The sequence below is a fragment of the Callorhinus ursinus genome, unplaced genomic scaffold (assembly GCF_003265705.2).
Source record: "Callorhinus ursinus isolate GAN/ISIS: 27379988/994484 unplaced genomic scaffold, GSC_fseal_2.0 scaffold26, whole genome shotgun sequence".
In the NCBI taxonomy this organism is placed as follows: Eukaryota; Metazoa; Chordata; class Mammalia; order Carnivora; family Otariidae; genus Callorhinus; species Callorhinus ursinus.
The window spans coordinates 1110036-1135078 of NW_027397088.1; the positions used below are offsets into that span (position 1 = coordinate 1110036).

Sequence of the window (25043 nt, forward strand, 5' to 3'; positions counted from 1 at the left end):
ACAAGGAAATAAAGACTTTAAATAACACACTGGACCAAATGGACTTCACAGACATATTCAGAACATTCCATCCCAAAGCAACAGAATACACATTCTTCTCTAGTGCCAATGGAACATTCTCCAGAATTGATTACATCCTAGGTCACATATCAGGTCTCAACCGATACCAAAATATTGGGATTTTTCCCTGAATATTTTCAGACCACAATGCTTTGAAACTAGAACTCAACCACAAGAGGAAAGTCGGAAAGAACTCAAATACATGGAGGCTAAAGAGCATCCTACTAAAGAATGAATGGGTCAACCAGGAAATTAAAGAAGAATTAAAAAAATTCATGGAAACCAATGAAAATAAAAACACAACTGTTCAAAATCTTTGGGATACAGCAAAGGCAGTCCTGAGAGGAAAGTGTATAGCAATACTAGACTTTCTCAAGAAACAAGAAAGGTCTGAAATACACAACCTAACCCTACACCTAAAGGAGCTAGAGAAAGAACAGCAAAAAAAGCCTAAACCCAGCAGGAGAAGAGAAATAAGAAAGATCAGAGCAGAAATCAATGAACTAGAAACCAAAAGAACAGTAGAACGGATCAACGAAACTAGGAGCTGGTTCTTTGAAAGAATTAACAAGATTGATAAACCCCTGGCCAGACTTATCAAAGAGAAATGACCCAAATCAACAAAATCATGAATGAAAGAGGAGAGATCACAACCAACACCAAAGAAATACAAACAATGATAACATATTATGAGCAACTCTATGCCAGCAAATTAGATAACGTGGAAGAAGTGGGTGCATTCCTAGAGATGTATCAACCACCAAAACTGAACCAGGAAGAAATAGAAAATCTGAACAGACTTATAACCACTAAGGAAATTGAAGCAGTCATCAAAAATCTCCCAACAAACAAAAGCCCAGGGCCAGATGGCTTCCCAGGGGAATTCTATCAGACATTTAAAGAAGAATTAATACCTATTCTCCTGAAACTGTTCCAAAAAATAGAAATGGAAGGAAAGCTTCCAAACTCATTTTATGAGGCCACCATTACCTTGATCCCCAAACCAGACAAAGACCCCATCAAAAAGGAGAATTACAGACCAATATCCTTGATCAACATGGATGCAAAAATTCTCACCAAAATACTAGCCAATAGGATCCAACAGTACATTAAAAGGATTATTCACCATGACCAAGTGGGATTTATCCCTGGGCTGCAAGGCTGGTTCAACATCCGCAAATCAATCAACGTGATACAATACATTAACAAAAGAAAGAACAAGAATCATAGGATCCTCTCAATAGATGCAGAAAAAGCATTTGACAAAGTACAGCATCCTTTCTTGATCAAAACTCTTCAGAGTATAGGGATAGAGGGTACATACCTCAATATCATAAAAGCCATCTATGAAAAACTACAGCGAGTATCATTCTCAATGGGGAAAAGCTTTTTTCCCCTAAGGTCAGGAATGTGGCAGGGATGTCCACTCTCACCACTGCTATTCAACATAGTATTAGAAGTCCTAGGCACAGCAATCAGACAACAAAAAGACATCCAAATCAGCAAAGAGGAAGTCAAACTCTCACTCTTTGCACATGATATGATACTGTATGTGGAAAACCCAAAAGACTCCACCCCAAAACTGCTAGAACTCATACAGGAATTCAGTCAAGTAGCAGGCTATAAAATCAATGCACAGAAATCAGTGGCATTCCTATACAACAACAGCAAGACAGAAGAGAGACAAATCAAGCAGTCGATCCCATTTACAATTGCACCCAAAACCATGATACCTAGGAATAAATTTAACCAAAGAGGCAAAGGATCTGTACTCAGATAACTATAAAATACTCATGAAAGAAACTGAAGAAGACACAAAGAAATGGAAAAACGTTCCATGCTCATGGAGTGGGAGAACCAACATTGTGAAGATGTCAGTGCTACCTAGAGCAATCTACACATTCAATGCAATCCCCATCAAAATATCATGCACCTTTTTCAAAGAAATGGAACAAATAATTCTAAAATTTGTATGGAACCAGAAGAGACCCCGAATAGCCAGAGGAATAATGAAAAAGAAAAGCAAAGCTGGCGGCATCACAATTCCGGACTTCCAGCTCTATTACAAAGCTGTCATCATCAAGACACTATGGTACTGGCACAAAAACAGACACATCGATCAAAGGAACAGAATATAGAGCCCAGAAATGGACCCTCAACTCTATGGTCAACTCATCTTTGACAAAGCAGGAAAGAATCTCCAATGGAAACAAGACAGTCTCTTCAACAAATGGTGTTGGGAAAATTGGACAGCCACATGCAGAAAGTGGACCATTTCCTTACACCACACACAAAAATAGACTCCAAATGGTTGAAAGACCTAAACGTGCGATAGGAGTCCATCCAAATCCTCAAGGAGAACACAGGCAGCAACCTCTTCGACCTCAGCCACAGCAACTTCTTCCTAGAAACATCACCAAAGGCAAGGGAAGCCAGGCAAAAATGAACTATTGGGATTTCATCACGATAAAAAGCTTTTGCACAGCAAAAGAAACAGTCCACAAAACCAAAAGACAACCGACAGAATGGGAGAAGATATTTGCAAATGACATATTAGATAAAGGGCTGGTATCCAAAATCTATAAAGAACTTATCAAACTCAAAACCCAAAGAACAAATAATCCAATCAAGAAATGGGCAGAAGACATGAACAGACATTTTTCCAAAGAAGACATCCAAATAGCCAACAGACACATGAAAAAGTGCTCAACATCACTCGGCATCAGGGAAATCCAAATCAAAACCTCAATGAGATACCACCTCACACCAGTCAGAATGGCTAGAATTAACAAGTCAGGAAACGACAGATGTTGGCAGGGATGTGGAGAAAGGGGAACCGTCCTACACTGTTGGTGGGAATGCAAGCTGGTGCAAGCACTCTGGAAAACAGTATGGTGGTTCCTCAAACAGTTGAAAATAGAGCTACCATACGATCCAGCAATTGCACTACTGGGTATTTACCCCAAAGATACAAATGTAGGGACCCGAAGGAGTACGTGCACCCCGATGTTTATAGCAGCAATGTCCACAATAGCCAAACCGTGGAAAGAGCCAAGATGTCCATCAACAGATGAATGGATAAAGAAGATGTGGTATATATACACAATGGAATATTATGCAGCCACCAAAAGGAATGAGATCTCGCCATTTGAAACGACGTGGATGGAACTGGAGGGTGTTATGCTGAGTGAAATAAGTCAATCAGAGAAAGACATGTATCATATGACCTCACTGAGATGAGAATTCTTAATCTCAGGAAACAAAGTGAGGGTTGCTGGAGTGGTGCGGGTGGGAGGGATTGGGTGGCTGGGTGACAGACATTGGGGAGAGTATGTGCTATGGTGAGCACTGTGAATTGTACAAGACTGATGAATCACGGATCTGTAGTTCTGAAACAAATAATGCAATATGTTAAGAAAAAAAAAAAGAAGAAGATAGCAGGAGGGGAAGAATGAAGGGGAGTAAGTCGGAGGGGGAGACGAACAATTAGAGACGATGGACTCTGAAAAACAAACTGAGGGTTCTAGAGGGGAGGGGGGTTGGTGGATGGGTTAGCCAGGTGATGGGTATTAAAGAGGGCACATTCTGCATGGAGCACTGGGTGTTATGCACAAACAATGAATCATGGAACACTACATCAAAAACTAATGATGTAATGTATGGTGATTAACATAACAATAAAAATTGTTAAAAAAAAAAAAGAACTTATCAAACTCAACACCCAAAAAACCAAAAAATCCACTGAAGGAATGGGCAGAAGACATGAATAGACATCTCTCCAAAGAAATAAAATGGCCAAGAGACACATGAAAAAATGTTCAATATCACTCAGCATCAGGCAAATACAAATCAAAACTACAATGAGATACCACCTCATACCAGTCAGAATGGCTAAAATAACAAGTCAGGAAATGACACATGTTGCCAAGGATTTGGAAAAAGGGGAACCTCTTACACTGTTGGTGGGAATGAAAACTGGTGCAGCCACTCTGGAAAACAGTGTGGAGGTTCCTCAAAAAGTTAAAAACAAAACTACCCTATGACCCAGCAATTACACTACTAGGTATTTATCCAAAGGGGCACCTGCATCCCAATGTTTATAGCAGCAATATGCACAACAGCCAAAATATGGAAAGAGCCCATATGTCCATCTACAGATGAATAGATAAAAAAGATGTGGTACATATACAAAATGCAATATTACTCAGCGATCAAAAAGAATGAAATCTTTCCATTTGCAACAACATGGATGCAACTAGAGGGTATTATGCTAAGTGAAATATGTCAGTCAGAGAACAGCAAATACCATATGATTTCACTCATATGTAGAATTTAAGAAATAAAACATGGACATAGGGGAAAGGAAGGAAAATAAAATAAGTTGAAAATTTAGAGGGAGGCAAACGATAAGAGACATTCAGGAAACAAACTGAGGGTTGCTGGAGTCGAGGTGGGTGGGGGGAAGGGACAACTCAGTGATGGGCATTAAGAAGGGCAGTTGATGTAATGAGCACTGGGTGTTATATGCAACTGATGAATCACTAAATTCTACCTCTGAAACAAGGAAGGAAGGAAGGAAGGAAGGAAGGAAGGAAGGAAGGAAGGAAGGAAGGAAGGAAAGAGAGATAGAGAGAAAGAAAGAAAGAGAAAAGAAAGAAAAGAAAAGAGAACAAGTGAGGGGATGGAAAAGCATTTATCAGGCTAATGGACACCAAAAGAAAGAAAGCCTGAGCAGACATACTTATATCAGATATACTAGATTTTAAACCAAACACTAATGAGGGATGAAGAACAGCACTATTTCATAAGAAAGAGGTCTATCCAACAAGATCTAACAACTGTAAAAATTTATATGCCCAACATGGGAGCATCCAAATACATAAAACAATAGCAACCATAAAGGAACTCTTTGATAATAATACAATAATAGTAGGGGATGTTAACACCCCACTTACATCAATGGATAGATCATCTAAGCGGAAAATCAAAAGGAAGGAATGGCTTTGAAAGACACACTGGACCAGATGGACTTAACAGATATATTCAGAACTTTTCATCCTAAAGCAACAGAATATACATTCTTTTCAAGTGCACTTGGGGCATTCTCCAGAACAGATTACATACTAGGTCACAAATCAGGCCTCAACAAGTACAAAAAAGGTGAGATCATACCATGCATATTTTCAGACCACAACACCATGAAACTTGAAGTCAGCCACAAGAAAAAAATTTGGAAAGACCACAAATACATGTTGGTTAAATAACATACTACTAAAGAATGAATGGGTCAACCAGGAAATCAGAGAAGAAATTTAAAAAATATATGGAAACCAAGAGAAATGAAAACACAAGGGTCCATAACCTTTGGGATGCAGCAAATGTGGTCCTAAGAGGGAAGTATATGGCAGTACAGGGCTACCTCAAGAAGCAAGAAAAGTCTAAAGATAAACAACTTAAGTTTACACCTGAAGGAGCTAGAAAAAGAAAACAAATGAAGCTGAAAGCCAGCAGAAAAAGGGAAATAATAAAGATTATAGCAGAAATAAATGATATAGAGACTAAAAAACAATGGAACAGATTAATGAAACCGGAAGCTGGTTCTTTGAAAAAATTAATAAAGTTGATAAACCCCTAGCCAGACCTATCAAAAAGAAAAGAGAAAGGACCCATAAATAAAATCACAAATGAGAGAGGAGAAATAACACCAAGAAATACAAACAACTGTAAGAGAACATTATGAAAAATTACACGTCAACAAATCGGACAACTTAGAAGAAACTGATAAATTCCTAGACACATATAAGCTACCAAAACTGAAATAGGAAGAAAGAGAATACTTGAACAGACTGATAACCAGCAAAGAAATTGAATCAGTAATGAAAAATCTCCCAACAAACAAAAGTCCAGGGCCAGATGGCTTCCCAGTGGAATTCTACCAAACATTTAATGCCAATTCATACCTATTCTTCTCAAATTATTCCAGAAAATAGAAATGGAAGGAAAACTTCGAAACTCATTCTAAGAGGCCAGCATTACCCTGTTCCAGAGCCAGATAAATAAAAAAGAGCAGTACAGGACGCCTGGGTGTTTCAGTCGGTTAAGTGGCTGCCTTTGGCTCAGGTCATGATCCCAGAGTCCTGGGATCGAGTCCCGCATCAGGCTCCTTGCTCATTGGGAGCCTGCTCTCCCTCTGCCTGATGCTCCCCCTGCTTGTGCTCACGTGCTCTCTCTCTCTGTCAAATAAATAAAATCTTAAAAAAAAAAAAAAAGAATTACAGGCCAAAATCCCTGATGAACATGGATGCAAAAATTCTAAACAAAATATTAGCAAATTGAATCCAACAATACATTAAAAGAATCCTTCACCACAATCAAGTGGGATTTATTCCTAGGCTGTAAGTTGGTTCAATATTCACAAATCAATCAATGTGATAAACCACATTAATAAAAAAAAAGATAAGAACCATATGATCCTTTTAATAGATGCAGAAAAAGCATTTGACAAAGTACAACATCCATTCATGATAAAAGCCTTCAAAAAAAACAGGTTTAGAAGGAACATACCTCAACATTATAAAGGCCATATATGGAAAACCCACTGCTAATATAATCCTCAATGGGGAAAAACTGAGAGCTTTTCCTCTATGGTCAGGAACAAGACAGGGATATCCACTCTCACCACTGTTACTTAACATAGTACTGGAAGTCCCAGCCTCAGCAATCAGACAATAGAAAGAAATAAAAGGCATCTAAATTGGTAAGGAAGAAGTCAAACATTCGTTATCTGCAGGTGACAGGATACTCTATAGAGAAAACCCAAAAGATTCCACCAAAAACTTGCTAGAACTGATACATTAACTCAGTAAAATTGCAGGATACAAAATAGATATACAGAAATCTGTTGCATTCCTATACACCAACAATGAAGTAGCAGAAAGAGAAATCAAGGAATCAATCCCATTTACAATCGTACTAAAAACCATAAAATACTTAGGAATAAACCTACCCAAAGAGGTAAAGGATCTATGCTCTAAAAACATAAAACACTTAGATAACAAGCTTCTGCACAGCGAAGGAAACAATCAACAAAACTAAAAGGCAACCTATGGAAATGGAGAAGATATTTGCAAATGACATATCTGATAAAGAGTTACTATCCAAAATATACAAAGCACTTATAAAAGTCAATACCTCCCCCCAAAAATTAATAATCCATTTAAAAAATGGGCAGAAGACATGAATAGATATTTTTCCAAAGAATACATATAGATGGCTCACAGACACATGAAAAGATGCTCAACATCACTCATCATCAAGGAAATGCAAATCAAAGACACAATGAGATACCATCTCACACCTGTCAGAATGGCTAAAATTGACAACACAGGCAACAAGAGGTATTGATGAGGATGCAGAGAAAGGGGAACCCTCTTGCACTGTTGGTGGGAATGCAAACTGGTGCAACCACTCTGGAAAACAGTATGAAGTTTCCTCAAAAAGTTAAAACCAGAACTACCTATGACCCACCAGTTGCACTACTAGGTATTTACCCAATGGATACAAACATACTGACTTGAAGGGTCACCTGCATTGTGATGGTTACAGCAGTATTATCAACAATAGCAAACTATGTCCATCAACTGATGAATGGATAAAGAAGATGTAGTGTATTTACAGACAATGGAATATTACTTAGTCACCAAAAAGAAAGAAATCTTGCCATTTGCAACAATGTGGATAGAGCTAGGGTGTATCGTGCAAACAAAATAAGTCAGTCAGAGAAAGACAAATACCATATGATTTCACTCATATGTGGAATTTAAGAAAGAAAACAGATGAATATAGAGGAAGGGAAGAAAAAAAAAAGAGGGAGACAAACTATAAGCGAGTAGAGAGAACAAAGTGAGGGTCAACTGGAGGGGAGGTGGGCCGGGGATGGGCTAAATGGGTGATGGGTATTAAGGAAGGCTGCTGTTGTGATGAGCACTGGGTCTTGTATGTAAGTGATGAATCACTACATTTGACTCCTAAAACCAATATTACACTATATATTAGCTAACTAGAATTTAAAGAAAAATTTGAAACAAACAAAAAAGACGATGTGGAATATTAGTGAAAAAAAGCAATTAAATCTTGCCATTTGCAAGCACGTGGATGGATCTAGGGAGTATTATGCTAAGTGAAATAAGTCAGTTGGAGAAAGACAAATAGCATATGGCTTCACTCATACGTGGAATTTTTGAAACAAATGAACACAGGGGGGTGGGGGGGGAGAAAGGTCAATCCAGAAACAGACTCTTAATTACAGAGAACAAATTGATGGTTACTGGAGGCAGGGGTGGGGGTTAAATAGGTGATGGGGATTAAGGAGTTGAGCACCAGGTGTTGTATGTAATGATGAATCACTAAATTCTACACCAGAAACCAATATTACACTGTAAAGTAACTGGAATTTAAATAAAAATTTGTAGGAGAAAAAAAAATGAAGCATTCTCATTCTCAGCAGCAACAATCAACTTTGCATTTATGAAGGCCAGCCAAACTCTACATCTATTTTGTGGAAGACTGACTTTCTCTGTATAACTTTTCAGTAGCGTTTCTGTATAACCAAGTAATACAAAAAGGACAAAAGACATAGATTATGTGTTACTATATTTTAGTGTTTACTTATAAAGTACAGTAACTGATACACTGCTGAAAAGGAAGAAAAATACAGTGATAACTCATGAATAAGAAATTGATTTTTATGTAGTAACAGTTTTTTCATGTGCTATAGTTTTTCCATTTTTCTTACACTAAGTAAATTTTATGGTTTAGAATACTAACCATTCATATGAACAAGGATTTAGGAATCTACTAGGTTTAAAAGAAAAGAGAAAGTGGGCAAATAAGAATTAAATATACAAAGGAAAAAAAATCAATTCTAGAGGACAATTATATTTCTTTTAAAAGTAGCATGAATAAATGTCCATGGATCAAGAGAGACTGGATGGACCCCTGGACACTCAACCACTTTCTGCGAAGGAAGAAAGGTCTTGAACCACAAAGGTGTGCTTTTGTGCAAAAAACCAAAACCAGTTAGCCCTTTTCCATATCTACTTTCTATTTTGGCAAGTGCAAGAAAGCAGGAAATAGCTTTCACCATCAAGAAGATTTCTACCTCTCCCATCTCCCAGAGCTGTAAAGAGTTCTACATAAGGACACAAAACCAGAGAGGTCTTCTCCATGTTACAGGTGGGGAGCTCCTTCGCAGCTCAAGGCAAAGGGCATTAGAGTCTATACTCCAGGATCTGGGGGCCTTTCGTGGGGCACTTGAAGTGAGACACTAGAGTGATGAGTCTGAGTTACAAAAATCAGAGTCATTACTTTCTGTCCATAATTCCTATGATTAAAACACCAAGTGAATGTGCTACTTGTGAAAATGTAACTGCTCATAACAACATCTACAGGCTGATCACAGGGGACTAGAAAACGAGATCTTTAAATCCTTTCCAACTAGGAAATTCCATAATTACATGGGTAATTTGGGCTTTGGGCCTCCGAAGTTTTTTGTTTTTTTTTTTTAATTTGTTACATTTTATTATTCTGTTTTTTTTTTTTTAAAGATTTTATTTATTTATTTGACAGAGAGAGAGACAGCGAGAGCAGGAACACAAGCAGGAGGAGTGGGAGAGGGAGAAGCAGTCTTCCTGCCCAGCAGGGAGCCCGATGCGGGGCTCGATCCCAAGACCCTGGGATCATGACTGAGCTGAAGGCAGACGCTTAACGACTGAGCCAGTCAGGCGCCCTTATTATTCTGTTTTTTAATTTTGTTATCCCTTTTTAAAAAAGTAATCTCAACACCCAGTGTGGAGCTTTGAACTCACAATCCCAGGGTCAAGAGTCAGATCCTCTACAGACTGCACCAGCCAGATGCCCCAAGGGAACTCAGTTTTAAACATGGCCCATTCAGAATTCCAAATCAGTTCAAAATTCTCTCACTTCTTTATTCCCTCTTTCTCCTGGGAGTGATCTAAATTCTCAGAGGATTTATGTATCATCCTGGCATTGGGAGTAGGACATTTAGTACAACGAATTCCCTCTGTTCTCACTATCCTCTGCAGAGGGAGCTAGTTGTTTCTGGTTCCTCTTGTCATATGCTCCTATGGGCTGCTGTCCTTGCCATGTGGGCCTCCGAAGTTTTAAAAAAGTCACTTCAAAATCAAAATTTTAAGACTAGAATACACAACGACTTAGCTACATCTACAGTCAAATTTGTATACATACCTCACTGAAAAGGCTTCCATTAACATATGAAATCCAGAGTTTCCAGAAGTTAGGCAGCTGACTTAAAACAAGCTTGGTCAACTTTTCAACAAATGCCACCCGGTGAGGAGTTTTGTATCTCCATGCTAAGGGGGGGAAAATACTATGAATATACTTTGAATCAAGAATAAAAATCGGTTGAACATATAACTGCTCCCCCACCTAAAAATGTGTCACACTTCGTCCCACTTTGGCTGTAGAGCTTTAATTTGCTGATAGACCAATATTTCCTTTTCCACATCACATTACCAAAGACTGCCGGCACAGAGAATACACTTTTAATAATACACAGAGAATAAATACCCTGCTGTTCTCAAAGGGGCGTGGCAGATGGGGGAGTGGCAGACTGGTCAGGAGGACACAGAAGAAGAAGCAAGGAGGATATTTTGGGTTTTCAACCTTGTCTTCAGGATGTTCTATTTCTCTTCAAAAGTCATGTCTTCAAACAGCAAAGTAAGGCAAAGACAGGGCAAGGCCAATTAGCCTTAAATTGGAGGCAAATATCAACCAGTTAAAAATGCCACTATATATGCACTTGAAAGTTCAATAACAACTCAAGTTATCATAAAGGAACATATTCAAGTATAATCGTATAATGAATAACTCTTCCCATAACAAAGAAATTTAAGAAAAAATAAAAATATTGAAGCCTCTTGGATTACGTATCATTTAATGCAATTACTGTAAGTGGGAAATAAGGTCTTATAGATTTTTTATGGGAATAAGTTCATAGGAATAAAAACAAATTAGTAATTCAGTGAGCATTAATCACTTCCAATTTCTTCCCTTCTTATCACATTCTTTCCTGTTTCCTCCTTCCTCCATGCCCTGCTTCCCAGCTCTGCTGTTCTGTTTCACAGCCTCCAGCAGGAGCAGGGCAGAGGTATTCCTACTGTCCAATTCACAGCAATGATCAGGAGAACCTCTGGGGTCAACTGCCAACTTCTATTCAGCAACTTCAAAGAAAGGTCAGATAAGGGAACCTGCATTAACTCCTTCATCAACTACCAGTTTCTTTTCAAAATACTCCTAGGCAAAAAGTTCTGTTGCTATCATTACTGTTGTTATTCTAGTGGGGAAGGGTGGATTTTATTTAATTTTAAAATGTTTCATAATAATCTAAAAAGACAATATATGGTTAGAAAAGAAAACTTAAAAGGTATATAGAACAAAATCTACCTCCCACCTACATTCCCCATTTGCCTAGTTCCCAGCTGCAGCCATAAGAAACTGCTGTTATTTGTTGCTTGTGATTCTTTCTAACATGTCTTTTATATACACAAGCAAATATAAATACATATTCTCTCCCCACCCAAATGTTCTTTTACACAAATGAAAGCATATTAAACACACCGTTTTGACACTTGGGCCTTTTTTCATTTAATAACGGATCCTGAAGTTTTTCCCTATTCGTGCATAAAATATTTTTTTCCCCCCAGTTACACAGTACAACTGACCCTTGAACAATACAGGTTAGGAACAATGACCCCCTGCACAGTCAAAAATCCATGAATAACTTCTGACTCCCCCAAAACTGAACTAATAGCTTACTGTTGACCAGGAAACTTTCCAATTATATAATGCAGTCGATTAATATTTTATATATGTATTATATACTATATTCTTACAATACCTTTCTAATTTTTTCAGTATTTCTAGGCTACATGGTTCATCTGAGAGTTTTTTCAAATTGTCACAATCTCCAAAAAACTTTCCAATATATTTATTGAACAAAATCCATGCATAAGTAGACCTGCACAGTTCAAACCAGTGCGGTTCAAGGGCCAACCGTAGTTCATATTTTGTATGTATCATAATTTTTTAAAAATCCCTTTATAATGGATAAGACTGTTTTCAATGTTTTGTAGTTAAAATTAGTGCTTTAAAATAAATTAAAAAAATAAACTAAAATAAGTGCTTTAATCAATAACTCTGTGCCTACCACATTTAGCACATGTACAAGTATCAGTGTAGAATAAATTCTCAGAACAAGAATTGCTGGGTCTAAAAGTACAGAGTTGTGATTTTTAGTAAGTATTATTAAACTGACCTCCATGGGGATTCTTTACATACCCACCAGCAACACACAGAAACACACAGAAACTTCCTTATAATCTCACCAATGAAGAAACCACACACAAAATTCCAAACAATCAAAATCTGGGGATTTTGCCAACTGGTATCTCATTGTAGTGTTACATGGTCTTTTAAATTTTTATTGTAAGTGAGGCTGAGTGCCTACCTTCATATACTTAAGAGCATTCAGACTTCCAATCTGGGGACTATAGACCTCTTTACCTATTAGGTGTATTAGCCCTCTGTCTATGAGTTGTGGGAGAAAGCTTTAAATTCAGTTGCCACATATGTGAAAGGCATGGTTCTTTATTTAGGGGTACACTGTAAACTGTACTTGTCTATTTGGCCAATATTTATTAAGTGTCCACTGTGTGCTAATCCTATGGCTATGCCTTAATGTCTGTCTAAGATGCTCACCACTAATACTGAATGAACAGGGAAGGTCTCTGCCTTCACAGAGCCTACAATTGAACAATCAATGAAAGGAGTCCTAATGATAATGTGACATGAGTCTAATGAGATTAGAGGTATTTTTCATCTGGAGACAGAGCTAAAGCAGACAAACCAAACACAGGGAAGCACTGTTTTCCAAACGGCATGCAGTACCCTACATAGCAGAGGCCACAGCCCAGTGTATGATGGGCCAATGACAAAGTAAGAAATAGGACAAGAAAATCTAAAAACTGAAGCTTTGGCAGACCTGCCTCATGGGGTAGCAAGTAGACTCATACATGACCTCTTCCCCTAAATTAGTGTTTCAAAGGTCTGAGCTCCTCCATGCAGCTATATTACAACTATTTATATAACCCTGTTGGGAGAAACTCATCTAATAACCTTATCTTATATATTCTTTGCAAAGCTTTTTTGCTGGGAAATCAAAAGTGAAAACACCCTATGATGAACCAAGTCTCTACTGGATCTGATGCTGGACAAGCACTTTGAGTGGCCTGGCTTATTGCATATCCATGTATTCTACACAGATACAGATATTCTATATACAGAGGGCACCAGGTCTCAAAGACCAGTCTGTCATGGGGAACTGCCTCCACTCCAAAGAAAAATAAGGAACATTGCTTTTTCACCAATGTAAAGGAAAATATCATTTTAAAAAACACAAACAGAAATTAAACTCAGCTTCTCTCTTGTTAAATCCATTAATTAATAAGTATTCTAATTGAAGTGATTTTATGATAGGAAAAACAGTTGGACAAATATAAATAAAAACATTACAAAACAATCCCATAAGGCTTCCAAAAAGATTTCTTCAGCTGAATCTTTTTATGACAGAGTAATTGGTAAAATTATTTTGTCTAAGTTCACTATAGTACAGAGTGATAATAGTGCAGCTAAATAATAGTACCAAATAATCATACTGAGCTGAGAGTTCTGCAATTCCTCAATGTGCTGGCACGCAATCAAGGTTCTTGGAAAACAGACAGGTCCCTGCAGCCTCCTGCCCAGTGACAGGGAATAATTTTTAGTCTCATGTTTGATCTTTTTATTACTAATGGATTCTTTATACCTATGTATATACGTATGTAATGAGAGTCCCTATTTACCCATTCCTTCTATATCTACTTCATCCAAATTCTGATTATCTGAAAATGATTTTGGGTTTTATTTTCTTACTGAATCCAACATGTCTTAGTTAAATTCCCATATGCTATTATCAGTTACAGAATAACTTCAAGAGTTATTTCCTAAGACTGATGAAAAGAACTATTTAGTATAAGCAATCTTCCTCAATTGTTTCAGTTTCAAGTAATAATTTTAAGGAAATTAAACATGTATTTTACTTCTACTTCCAGCCATACTGGAGTAATAAAGATTAGATTCAACCTCCAGTTATAAACAACTAGAAAACTGGGGGCAGGAGGTAGATACTATAAACTGTTTCAGACACTGGGCAATAGGCAGCACAGCACTGATTCCCAAGGGGAGGGAAGTGCATGATGAACCCACAAGTGCCATGGCTCTGTCTACAGACACGTTCTAGACAACACAGACAAAAGGAAGCATAACCTAAACAAAGCTCAATGGCCTTTCTGAGCTGGAAAGAAAGAGGTGGAGGTGACTAGAAAATGTAGGAAAGAGTTCCAGAAGGAACCTACATAGAAAAAAGCTCCAAAAATCTGCATAAGAGTCCTCCTAAGTCTTTGCTGAGAACTAGTTCTGCATATATGGAGTCAAACTTCACAAAACCAGGCAAAGAACAACCAGGGAATTGTAAGGTAAACAGTTCCCAGAAATAATACAGGGCAGGGAGACCTTCTAGCTCTGAACAGCCAGAGGGAACAGTCCTCATCAATTACCTGGGCCACTCAGTACAGACCCAAAAGATCACACCTCAGTGGTCGGGTTAAAGTATCCCCAGAATGAAGGCTACTCTAGACCTGCTCTAGCAAACTAGCAAAAGCCTTGAACGGCTCAAACTTACCTGTAAGGAACTGATAAAACAGTCTAGCATTCCTTAAAGGAAGACAACAGAACTCATACTCAACACTGAACATTCACATGATGAGCAGGGAAATATGCATAATAACCAGAAACCAAGAGAAAAATTGTCAATAGTAACAAATCCAAAAATGACAGAGATGCCCAAATTAACCAATGACAATGTTCAAATATTTAAAGGAAAACATGAAAATAATGAGGGCAGGAAGGTAAGATATTTATAAGAACGAAGTGGAATTTCTAGAGATGAAAAATACAGTATCTGGAATTTTCAGGTTAGACACTGCAGATAAAAGATCAGAGAAGTTGAAGGCATAGCAATTGACTCTATAATGAAGCAGAGTGGAAAAACCGGGGGGGGGGGAGGAGGAACAGGGAAAGAGCCTCAGTGATCTATGAGATAATCTATTGGCCTACCATACATGTAATTGAAGTCCTAGAAAAGGAAATAGAACAGAAAATACCTGAGAAAACTAAGGCCCCACATTTTCTAAATTTGATGAAAATTTCCAGAATCTCATAAAATAGATCCAAGAAATTTGGCAAAACCCAGGCAGGATAAATTTGAATGTTCAAGATGATATAACTCATTTAAAGTCAAGATTCAATAATAGTTTCTAATTGATTTAAGCCTGTTAGCATGTCAACTGATGGTAGTAAATTACTTAAGGAGTGAGGTGGAGGGTGTTTAGACCTGCCATAATTTCCTACTAATTAAAAGAAGGAAGTATTGTTTAAAAACTCAGGTGGACTGCACTCCAGAGTCAGATCCTGGAGGCCATATTTGCTTAGAGGGCTTTATTTGCTTAGAGGGCTATAATACACCACAGTATACAGAAGCAAGTTATTCTGTTCTTTCACTGTTTATATTAGTTTGATGGGCTTGGTAGGAAATGGGAACAGGACAAGAAGGAACACTGAGCCCTCCATTTAGTACAAATGAATCATCTAATTTTAAGGTGTTCTTATGATGGATATTCACTCATATTTATTAATGAAACCTTAGAAAAGCCCTACTCCAATACTTGTAATAAAATATTTTAAAATAAACTTTAGAGGTATTTAATATAAAGTAAGATATTTTTATTACCCTATTTGGATTTCTTTCTTTTTTTTAAGATTTTATTTTTAAGTGATCTCCATACCCAATATGGGGCTTGAACTCACAACCCCAAGATCAAGAATTGAATGCTCTACCAACTGAGCCATCCAGGCATCCCACCCTATTTGTATTTCTTCGATCTGTTATTGAGGTTATAAATAACTAGTGACTTAATAGCATTTAATTGGTACCCAAATGCATTATAAACAATAATTTTGTATCTCACACAGGTAAATAAACAATAGGTAAATATCAACTTCAGAAAGTTAAGAAAGGCAACATAGTTAAAATGAGATGCTTTATTCTCAGGAAAAATGATTAGCAATTAATATATTATTAACCCTCTTTCCAAAGCAAATTTTAAAGTGCATAGAAGAGGTGTTTCTTTGTACTGACTATAGAGACTACTTTTGTTACAAATTTCATCTTAAAGAAATTCTCAGAAAATATTTTCTGTGGCATATTTTTAAAAAGTCAATCACAGGAAAAATAAAACTAGACTTTAACTATGTATGTTGAATAAACATTCACCTATGAAGAAGGTTGGTAATATTTAGCAGCAGTAACACAACTAATTAGGAAAATCCAAGTGATAAATGCCTGAAACTGCACAAGTACAAATTTAAAAGACAAAGTGGGGGACAGAGAGAGATACTTACAGTCATCTCGACCAGACTGAAAGCTGCTGCCCCTCTTCAGTGATGCCGTCTGACTAAGATGACCCAACACCAAGGGACGGGTATCATTATCCAGATCCAACATGGGACTGTGAAGGCCTGGAGTACCTAGAAGAGAGGTGACATTTCCATATATTCCATATTTTCTTACTTGTTGATTTATTTTTTTAAATTTTATTATGTTATGTTAGTCACCATACAATACATCATTAGTTTTTGATGTGGTGATCCATTAGTTTTTGATGTGGTGATCCACGATCCATTGTTTTCGTATAACACCCAGTGCTCCATGCAGTATGTGCCCTCCTTAATACCCATCACCGGGCTAACCAATCCCCCCCCCGCAAAACCCTGTTTGTTTCTCAGAGTCCATAGTCTCTATGGGCTGCTTCTCTGAGTTATTTCTTCCTCAATTGTTCATTCTTTTAAATAAAACATTTGCCAAGCAAAATAAAAAATATTTTCTCTAAATAGCTTTGAAAAGTCATTCCCACCATGACAGATTCAGATAGGATTCAATCCATTATTCTGGTTTACTACAGAGATGTAAAAACTGTGAGAGAAACTTATGTATCATTTTAGAATGAATGTTCAGCAAAACTGGCAGGGGCAAGAGTGGGGGAAGGTCTACAAACCTAAAAATCAGGCTGAGAAATCCTTTTTTGAAAAACAACTTCACACTTGGAAGTCAGAGTTCTGACTCTCTTTTGATGCAGATTTGACATTTTGCCTTCTATTGTTCATTAACAATTTTCTCCTATCTCCAAGTCAAAATATTATCTTCTCAGGTTTAAGAGTTAAATATTATATCTCTGTCCACAATCACTGGACCTTCTGCAAATAACTCCCTCAATATATACTGAGTGACTGATACTAAATTACTCAATAAGAACTCTGTTCCTTCTTTTATAATTTAATAGAATAATAAAAGCATATAGATTTGTTTTCAGACGCAAAAGATAAAACATATCCATGCCACTGATAATATTAGTTATTCAATAACACTGAACGAGGATTTATTGAGTACCTCCTATGTGCCAGGAACTATAGGCCCTGAAGATAAGGTGATGAATAATAGATAATGCCCCGCTCCAAAGTATTTACATTCTGGTAGTAGAGGCAAAAAATAAAGCAATAAATAAATAAAATACAGTAAAAATATGCCATGGAGAACTTCTTTTCAGGAGCTCCTCCTATCATGAGCCACTTAACATGATACAATATGAGCTATCTCCTTGTATTCTGACAAATTCTACTAAGGTAGGGTTTGTAGAAATAGAAATTAAATCGGACAGATTTTTTAGTGGAATAGAATTTTACTGAAGACATACTATGTGCTAAATGCTTCATTTACATGCATTTCTAAACACTAAGATACGACTTGTGTAATTCCATATTTTAAAACAATTTATTTGCTAAAACAACAAAATAAATGATATGTGATAGAGTAAGAAAATACAATGAAGAAATAATATTTTTATAATTGATTTTTTTCTATATTAAAGGCCAAGTGTGTGGAAGCTTTTAATGACTTATGACATTTTCTTTTGCAGTTTATATAATTGCCACTACTATTGATTGCAGAATTCTGGAAAATAATATCGAAATATTATTTCTGACATACTTTAAAAGGAAATATAAAGGAGCCCAAACTTAGCATCACAATATTTACATAAAAATTATAATATATATATAAAATTTCATATAAAAAGGTACAAAAAAAGAATGCTTTAAGTTAAAATGTTACATGTGGGGCACTTGGAGAGCTCAGCAGGTAGAGCACCTGACTTGATCTCAGGGTCATGAGTTCAAGCCCCACACTGGGTGTGGCTCCTACCATAAAAAGTTACATGTTACTCTTGAAGGTTTCAGAACTATACATTTTTTAAAAGATTTATTTATTTATTTGAGAGACAGAGCCCAAGCATGAGTGGGGGGAGGGGCAAAGGGAGAAAATCTACAAGCAGACTCTCTGCTGAGTGTGGAGCCCAAACAGGGCTTGATTTCATGACCCATGAGATTACGACCTAAGCCGAAACCAAGAGTTGGGACAGTCAACCGATTAAGCCACCCAGCTGCCCCAAAACTACATTTTTATTAAGAAGGAAAGCACTTGCTGGTTTCCTAAAAATACATTATGTACCATTCCTACAAAAAATATAATTATCATTATTCAAGTAGATCCTCAGAAAAAGATTTTCCCTATAACTGATGTGTTTATAACTTTAATATAAATGGTTTGATTTTAAGTCATTTATGTAGTTTAAGTAAATCTTGAATTTTGAAACTGTTAAAGGACTGATTTATCTTCCCTTTAATAACAGAAACTGTATTAAGAATATGCTTTTCTTCTTTTAGAAACTATATCATCATTTTCTATAACATCAGGAAAAGAAAATTTAACATGAACTAATTTCCTAATTGGTAGTGTTGAATTACCATCAAGTATAGCACAGCACCAGGGAGCTAAAACAGCATATACACACCCTCAGGACTGACCAGCATCTGGAACACATGTGCAAGACGCATTTTTGCAGAGTGACCAGAAGAGAGCGCTTCAGCACCACATACATGCATAAGCCCTACAAACTCAACAGTGGGCATTAAACTCAGAAATGAGCTTCTCTAACACGTTGCTCTTTTTTTGTTGTTGTTAAAAAAAAAAAAAAAAGGGTCTTAAGATCAGTTATTATATAGGGAATTAGGAAGATTATCCTTTGGAGAGAGAATTAAAGAAAACATTTTAAATTTCAGTTGTCAGAAACTATTATCAAGAATCAAAAAAAACCCTTGAGGACTCATACCCTCCTTTTAAACTTAAATTATATGACATGGCATTCCTACTCTATAAAATTATTACAAATATGAAGCAGTTTTGATGATAAATAAGCATTACCATGAAAAGAAAACAGAAAAAGATGAGAAAAACTATTTCTGTAACATCAAATCAACAAAAGGCTTTAAAATATCTTACAAGAAATCAGTGTATTTTCTGATTGTTTTACCTCACAGTATGATAGCAACATCTGTTGATGTGTTTAAGAGACATATATACATTATATAAAACATATGGTTATTAAATGAGAATAATTAGGAAGTTTCATATTGTCATGCTCTAACTTATGTGCAACTGAAATCGGTGTTGGTGTGTTTTCCCTAACAACCTAAATTATCTGCCCCTTGATATCCAGCTGAGGATGGTACTCAACTGAATACACACAACTTTAGTTTTTTCATTACAATTTTAGCTTATCATGGGACATTTTGCTGGTGACAGAGATTAAAGTTTTTGTAAAATTGTGTTTGTCTTTATCTTTCTCAATACTGCATTAGGTTCTGAGAGGTCATTTGTTTTCTTGACAGTAAATGTTCTCTAGAAATGAAGAGTTCCTATAATTTTTTCTAGATGAATTTTTTCAAAGCCTTTTATTAAATAAGGTTACGGCTTGATGAAAGGTTATAACTTTTTGGCTTCATTTATGTTAATACTAACAAATTGTTTGCTATATTTGAAATTGGGGCAGGGATTAACCCAAGATTCTCATGGTTATACAATTGGAAGGGGGTTCTGCAGCTAGCTTAAGCAATCATAATAGGCCAATGCTTCATGACCTGTAAAATCAGGGCTTGACACAATAAAATTTTTAAAGTCTTTTTTGGGCGTAAAATAGTGATTCTATGGTATGAAGTCGGAATTGGAAACTTTAAATCACCACTGAGAACAAAATGGAAAACATGTTTATTTTGCTCACTATTCCCACAATTTAGAACACTGATTAGTGGTGTTATCTAAAAAGTCTGCCTCTACATAGAGAAGCAAATGTGAAAATTAAGGTTTAAATAGAAACTATATACGGAAAATAATAAAGACAAAAAAAAAGTAACAGTGAAAACTTCATCAGAATTTCAAAATACTTGTTATTATGGGACCTTACAGCTTGGTTATTTTAATGACGCTAAGCAGGGTAACCAATAAATAAACTCAAATGAATAAACATTTATGAGATCAAAATTATTTGGCTATAAACAGAGATATCTGGGGAAATCTGGGGAATAATTACAGGGTAAAGATTACTCGGGAGAGAAAATTCCATATAGGGACACCTCCCATAGAATGAGAACCATCACTATAGTACTTCTAGTTCTAAAAATGCTATGTGGTGTTTGCAGGAAAAATGATACAAACAAAATCCTAGAACTAAAAGGGTGTAGCCATGTCTTCTCAATTCTACAAACTAGTGTTCGAGTTATGATTTTACCAATATATCATAAGAAAAGATACATAGCTTATCTACAGATGCTTGGAAGAAGTATCTTGGGGAAAAAAAAAACCTTCAAACACTTAAAATTTAAAAAAAAATAACGACTAAGCTTCTTAATTACTGACAAATAATACTGACAAATAAGAATCCGTGTTTTGTTTCTCCAGCTAACGCTTCTGTAACATGCTACCAGCATTCTCAAAAGGAATTCTTCTAATTATGAGGATGTAGGAGAAACTTAACAGATTGTAAACAAACATAAAATCAGAAAAACCATTTCTGGAACACTCTATAAACAGAACAGAAAATTTGTTTTAAGTAAGAGAAAAAGAAAATTTACTTTCAAAAGTTGCTGAAGTTACCTTCTACAGAACATCAATAAAGCAATCCTAGTGACTTCACTAAGAGAATAAAAGCTGCAGTGTAGAAATAATCAAAAGTTTAAAATGTATTACTTTTCTAAAAGAAAATAAACTATCAATATTTCACAATTTGCTCTTAACAAATTGAAACACTTGCTATTTTTTTTCCAACTGTGAGGTTTCTACTAAATAAGTTTTCAGCTTTATGTTAACCTATGGATCTGAAGACATCTTCCCCAAAGCTCAAAAACTTAACAGTTTACATTAAAACAATGATTCCTACAAAAACAAAACAAAAACTGATAATCAAGTTGAGACTTTATAGAAAATGCTGATTATACCTAGTACTCCTAAGACTTCCAGGAAACCTTAATACATGTATCAGTCAAATCCTTTCAACTCAACCTATGCAAGTTTTCCCTATTTTAAATGCAAATAGTAGTCAACATTTGTTTAACAGACTCTGCAACATAAAGGGCAGAAGAGACCTTTCTTAAGGGAAGCCTGCAGATGTGGAACCAGGTGAGTAAGTTTACTATATTTTCTCATCCTTCGTGCCTCTTGCAGCAAGTTTTCTCACAGTCTACAATAGTGTGGAGAACACTGATCTATAGCCCCCGGACTCTCAGAAGGGCGGCCGACTTCCTTACTGCCCTTAAACACCTTTGAACACATTTTCCTGCGCACAGCGGGCCCTTGTCCTGCACTGCAGCCCGACCACCCACTGTTGCTTGTTGACCAAACACACGGGGCCAGGAGTCTCCACAGACACACAGGCAGGATGGGATTCCTTTCAAGCACACCACACAGAAGAATTTCAATGCCAAAGGTGGGGGGTGGGGGCGGACGTATCAAGACCGAATTACAAATTCCTCACAAATTAGACCTGTGTCAACAGATAAAAATGTTCTTTTTGATCTTATTCTTCTCTCTATATTTAAAGTTCCTACAGGGGCATTTCCTCAATTTAAAGAGGATCACTTAATCTAAATTAAACTAAGGGAGACATATTTAACAGACTCCTGTTAATCTCACTTCACTTTTTAGGGTGTCAGATCTGTCCTAAGCAGGTTCCAGGCAGAAATTCTGGTGTATTTTAACATCATTCAAAACAGAGAAGGAAAATATAGGAAATATATTTTAAAGCAAAGTAAAAGAGGAAATATATTTTAAAGCAAAACCATAGGTGTGAACTATGAGGAAGTATTTATTAGCTAACATTGGCTATATAAGCAAGAACCAGATATTTATAATAAGCTGGATAGGTGAATACCAAAATAAAATTATTTATGTTTTTATTAAAGTACTGTATTTTTTTGTAATTCTATATAGATCTTAGAGAAAACATGCTTAGAATATGTAAGCAATAGAATTATTACAAAATGATAGAATACAAAATTAAAATATTTATAATGAATATTTTAAAATTATCAGTTGATGCTAGCATTCAATGTGTGCTTGACATGCACTGCCAAAAATTTTTTCTCTCTTAAGGACAGGGGACATGAATTAGACATGAAATGGCTCCCAGCTGTAAGAAGTCTTCTTCCAGATGTACAGTAAGCCAAGATAGTAGAAAAGAACCAGCTGCTAGGATAAAAAAAAAATTGGGGGAAAAAAAAGGTCCTTTTGACATAAGCCTTGTTGGTCTGTCTGATTTAACAAAGATAGACCATTCTTTCATTGTAAGGTGAACTGAATCTAGTATAAAACAGAAGAAACAAGAACTTAATCAACTCTTATGATGTTTAACAGCTGTTATTTTACTATACAGATCTACTAATGAATGCTATGTTATTCATAAGTCCTAGGTCACTGACTTTAAAACACTACTTAAATTACTAGTATTAATTACTAGTCATAATTTTAATTTGGTAGCTAAAATTGTCTTTTCAAATTATATTAAAAAACAAATCTACAATCATATAAAATCCTGCTGATCTGCATTCAGGTAATTAACACTTCTTATATAAACCTATACTATTTACAAACAACAGTGATGATTTCTAATGGTATGCATTGTAAATCTAATTCATGGCATTCTGAACATGACCTGAGTTTTTTCTTTCTGAAAAAAGGACAAAGGGGAAAGGAAAATCAGACCACCACTTTGCTGAAGAGATTTTTTTTTTTATAGCAGTCATAAACTGATACTTCTATTTCTCTCTCTTGAATCTGCTTTCTTCTATACATCCCTTACAGCTTATAAATCTCAAAGCAAGTGAATAAAATCCCATTAGAAGCATTTTATTGTCTAAAGTCAATTAAAAAAGTTCTCTAGTCACAACAAAAAAACAAGGGTGCAGATAAGGCTGGGGTTGTGTAATCTACATCGGAAGGGACTTAGGAAGAGCAGGTGGAAATCAAAGTAATATCTCCTATCTGTAGTTGGTGCAGTTGTGCCTTTCCTTTTTTCTTTTTTAAATAAACTTCTATTATTCTGGATTCATACTGTTATGATCAACATTCAGGAGAGAAACCATGTTTTAAATCTCCGGAAAATAAATTTCATAAAAGAACAATCTTCAACCTCATTTTAACAACTTTAAAAATTATAGTTTTATTAAAACATTTAATATAGGTATAACAACACATTTTTACTGTCTTTTTAACCACAGAAATATTTTTGTAGTTCCATAAAAAATTTGATGAATCTGCTGCCGATTTCCTACAGAGGCTGTACTTTAAAATCTACAGTCCAGGAAGTTTACTTAATCCTACATTATGAAAATACCACAATTATATTTATTAACTCCACTAATTAAAAGTGTACACACACAAATATTATGTACACAAAGATCATAGGTATTTTAAATATCAAGACAAAACAGTTTATACTGTGTAAATTCAGAAAATTGAATATAACTTATAAAATGTATCTTATGCATGTATTTTATAAGCTTGAGTTGAAAATATAGCCTTTTATATCTTAAGATCATCAGATAAATATTTTTATTTCAGCATGTAATTAATAATCTGCTCAGTGTGTGAAAAAATTGAAAGAGCAGATATTTAGCACAGTGCCTCTGTTCTTAATATTTTTTCTTCCATAATAGGTCCATACTGTGAAAATTCAGAATAAACCTCTCTGGTGTAACATATCTCTAAGTTTTCCAGAGAGAACCTGAGCCACGTATAAATGTATTTTCTTCTGTTGTGTGACTCTTTTAAAGAATCTATTGCTTACTTAAGCTATTGCTCCTATTCGAAATGTCTCCTATTGTGCCCCTATTGTAATATGTCCATTTGGGAAGTCCTGATTAAGTATGTATCTGAAAGAAGGGAATAATTACTCTACGAGCAGGCTGCTGCCTTTTCCCTTGAGTTATTAGATACAGCCAGTATGTATTTTAAGAGTTAAACTCATTTTCAGAACAACAAAAAACACCTTTGAAGGCTACCTTTAAAAATCCTGTTTGAGAGTATCAGTAGGGGGCTAACCAAAGGCTTTTCCTGACAGGAAACCTGAAAACTTAGACTAATTTTAGACCAGTTTCACAGGAATTTTAAGAGACGAATGACATTTCTTATACGGTGGTAAAAGTTTTCTGTGTGTAACAACTCAGGACACAGGGCTGCTGTGAATATAGGGGAAGAGCAGCAAAATGGTTAACAAGTCAGGGCGGGGGGGGGGGGGGACAAAGCCTTCCTTTAGTTATTTAAAACTAGGATGCGTTTTTGAATGTTAGTCTTTAGTCCTGTTTCTTCCCCCATCTTTGTCTCCCCTTAGAAAAACCAAAAGATC

At 36.0% G+C, this 25043-nt stretch overlaps 1 protein-coding gene and 1 long non-coding RNA gene across 6 annotated transcripts in view; one reads left to right on the forward strand and one right to left on the reverse strand.

Annotated features, from left to right (window-relative positions):
• LOC112838194 (uncharacterized) overlaps positions 1-19310 on the forward strand; it is a 30019-nt gene extending 10709 nt beyond the window's left edge. Inside the window, exons 3-4 of one of the 2 annotated variants that reach the window (XR_012373783.1) lie at positions 11205-11333; positions 19033-19310. This is a non-coding gene — a long non-coding RNA (uncharacterized lncRNA). Of the gene's footprint in view, positions 1-11204; positions 11334-13300; positions 13571-19032 lie in introns of those variants that run through there. The other variant, XR_003211921.2, reaches the window with a different exon arrangement.
• The window catches only part of EXOC2 (exocyst complex component 2), a 287187-nt gene that overhangs the window by 144844 nt on the left and 117300 nt on the right, over positions 1-25043 (reverse strand). For all 4 annotated transcript variants that reach the window (XM_025890968.2, XM_025890967.2, XM_025890964.2 and 1 more), the window contains 2 exons: positions 16657-16782; positions 10327-10451 (listed from right to left, as the gene is read on the reverse strand). In XM_025890968.2, coding sequence (XP_025746753.1) covers positions 10327-10451; positions 16657-16782 — 251 coding nt within the window. The remainder of the gene's footprint in view (positions 1-10326; positions 10452-16656; positions 16783-25043) is intronic.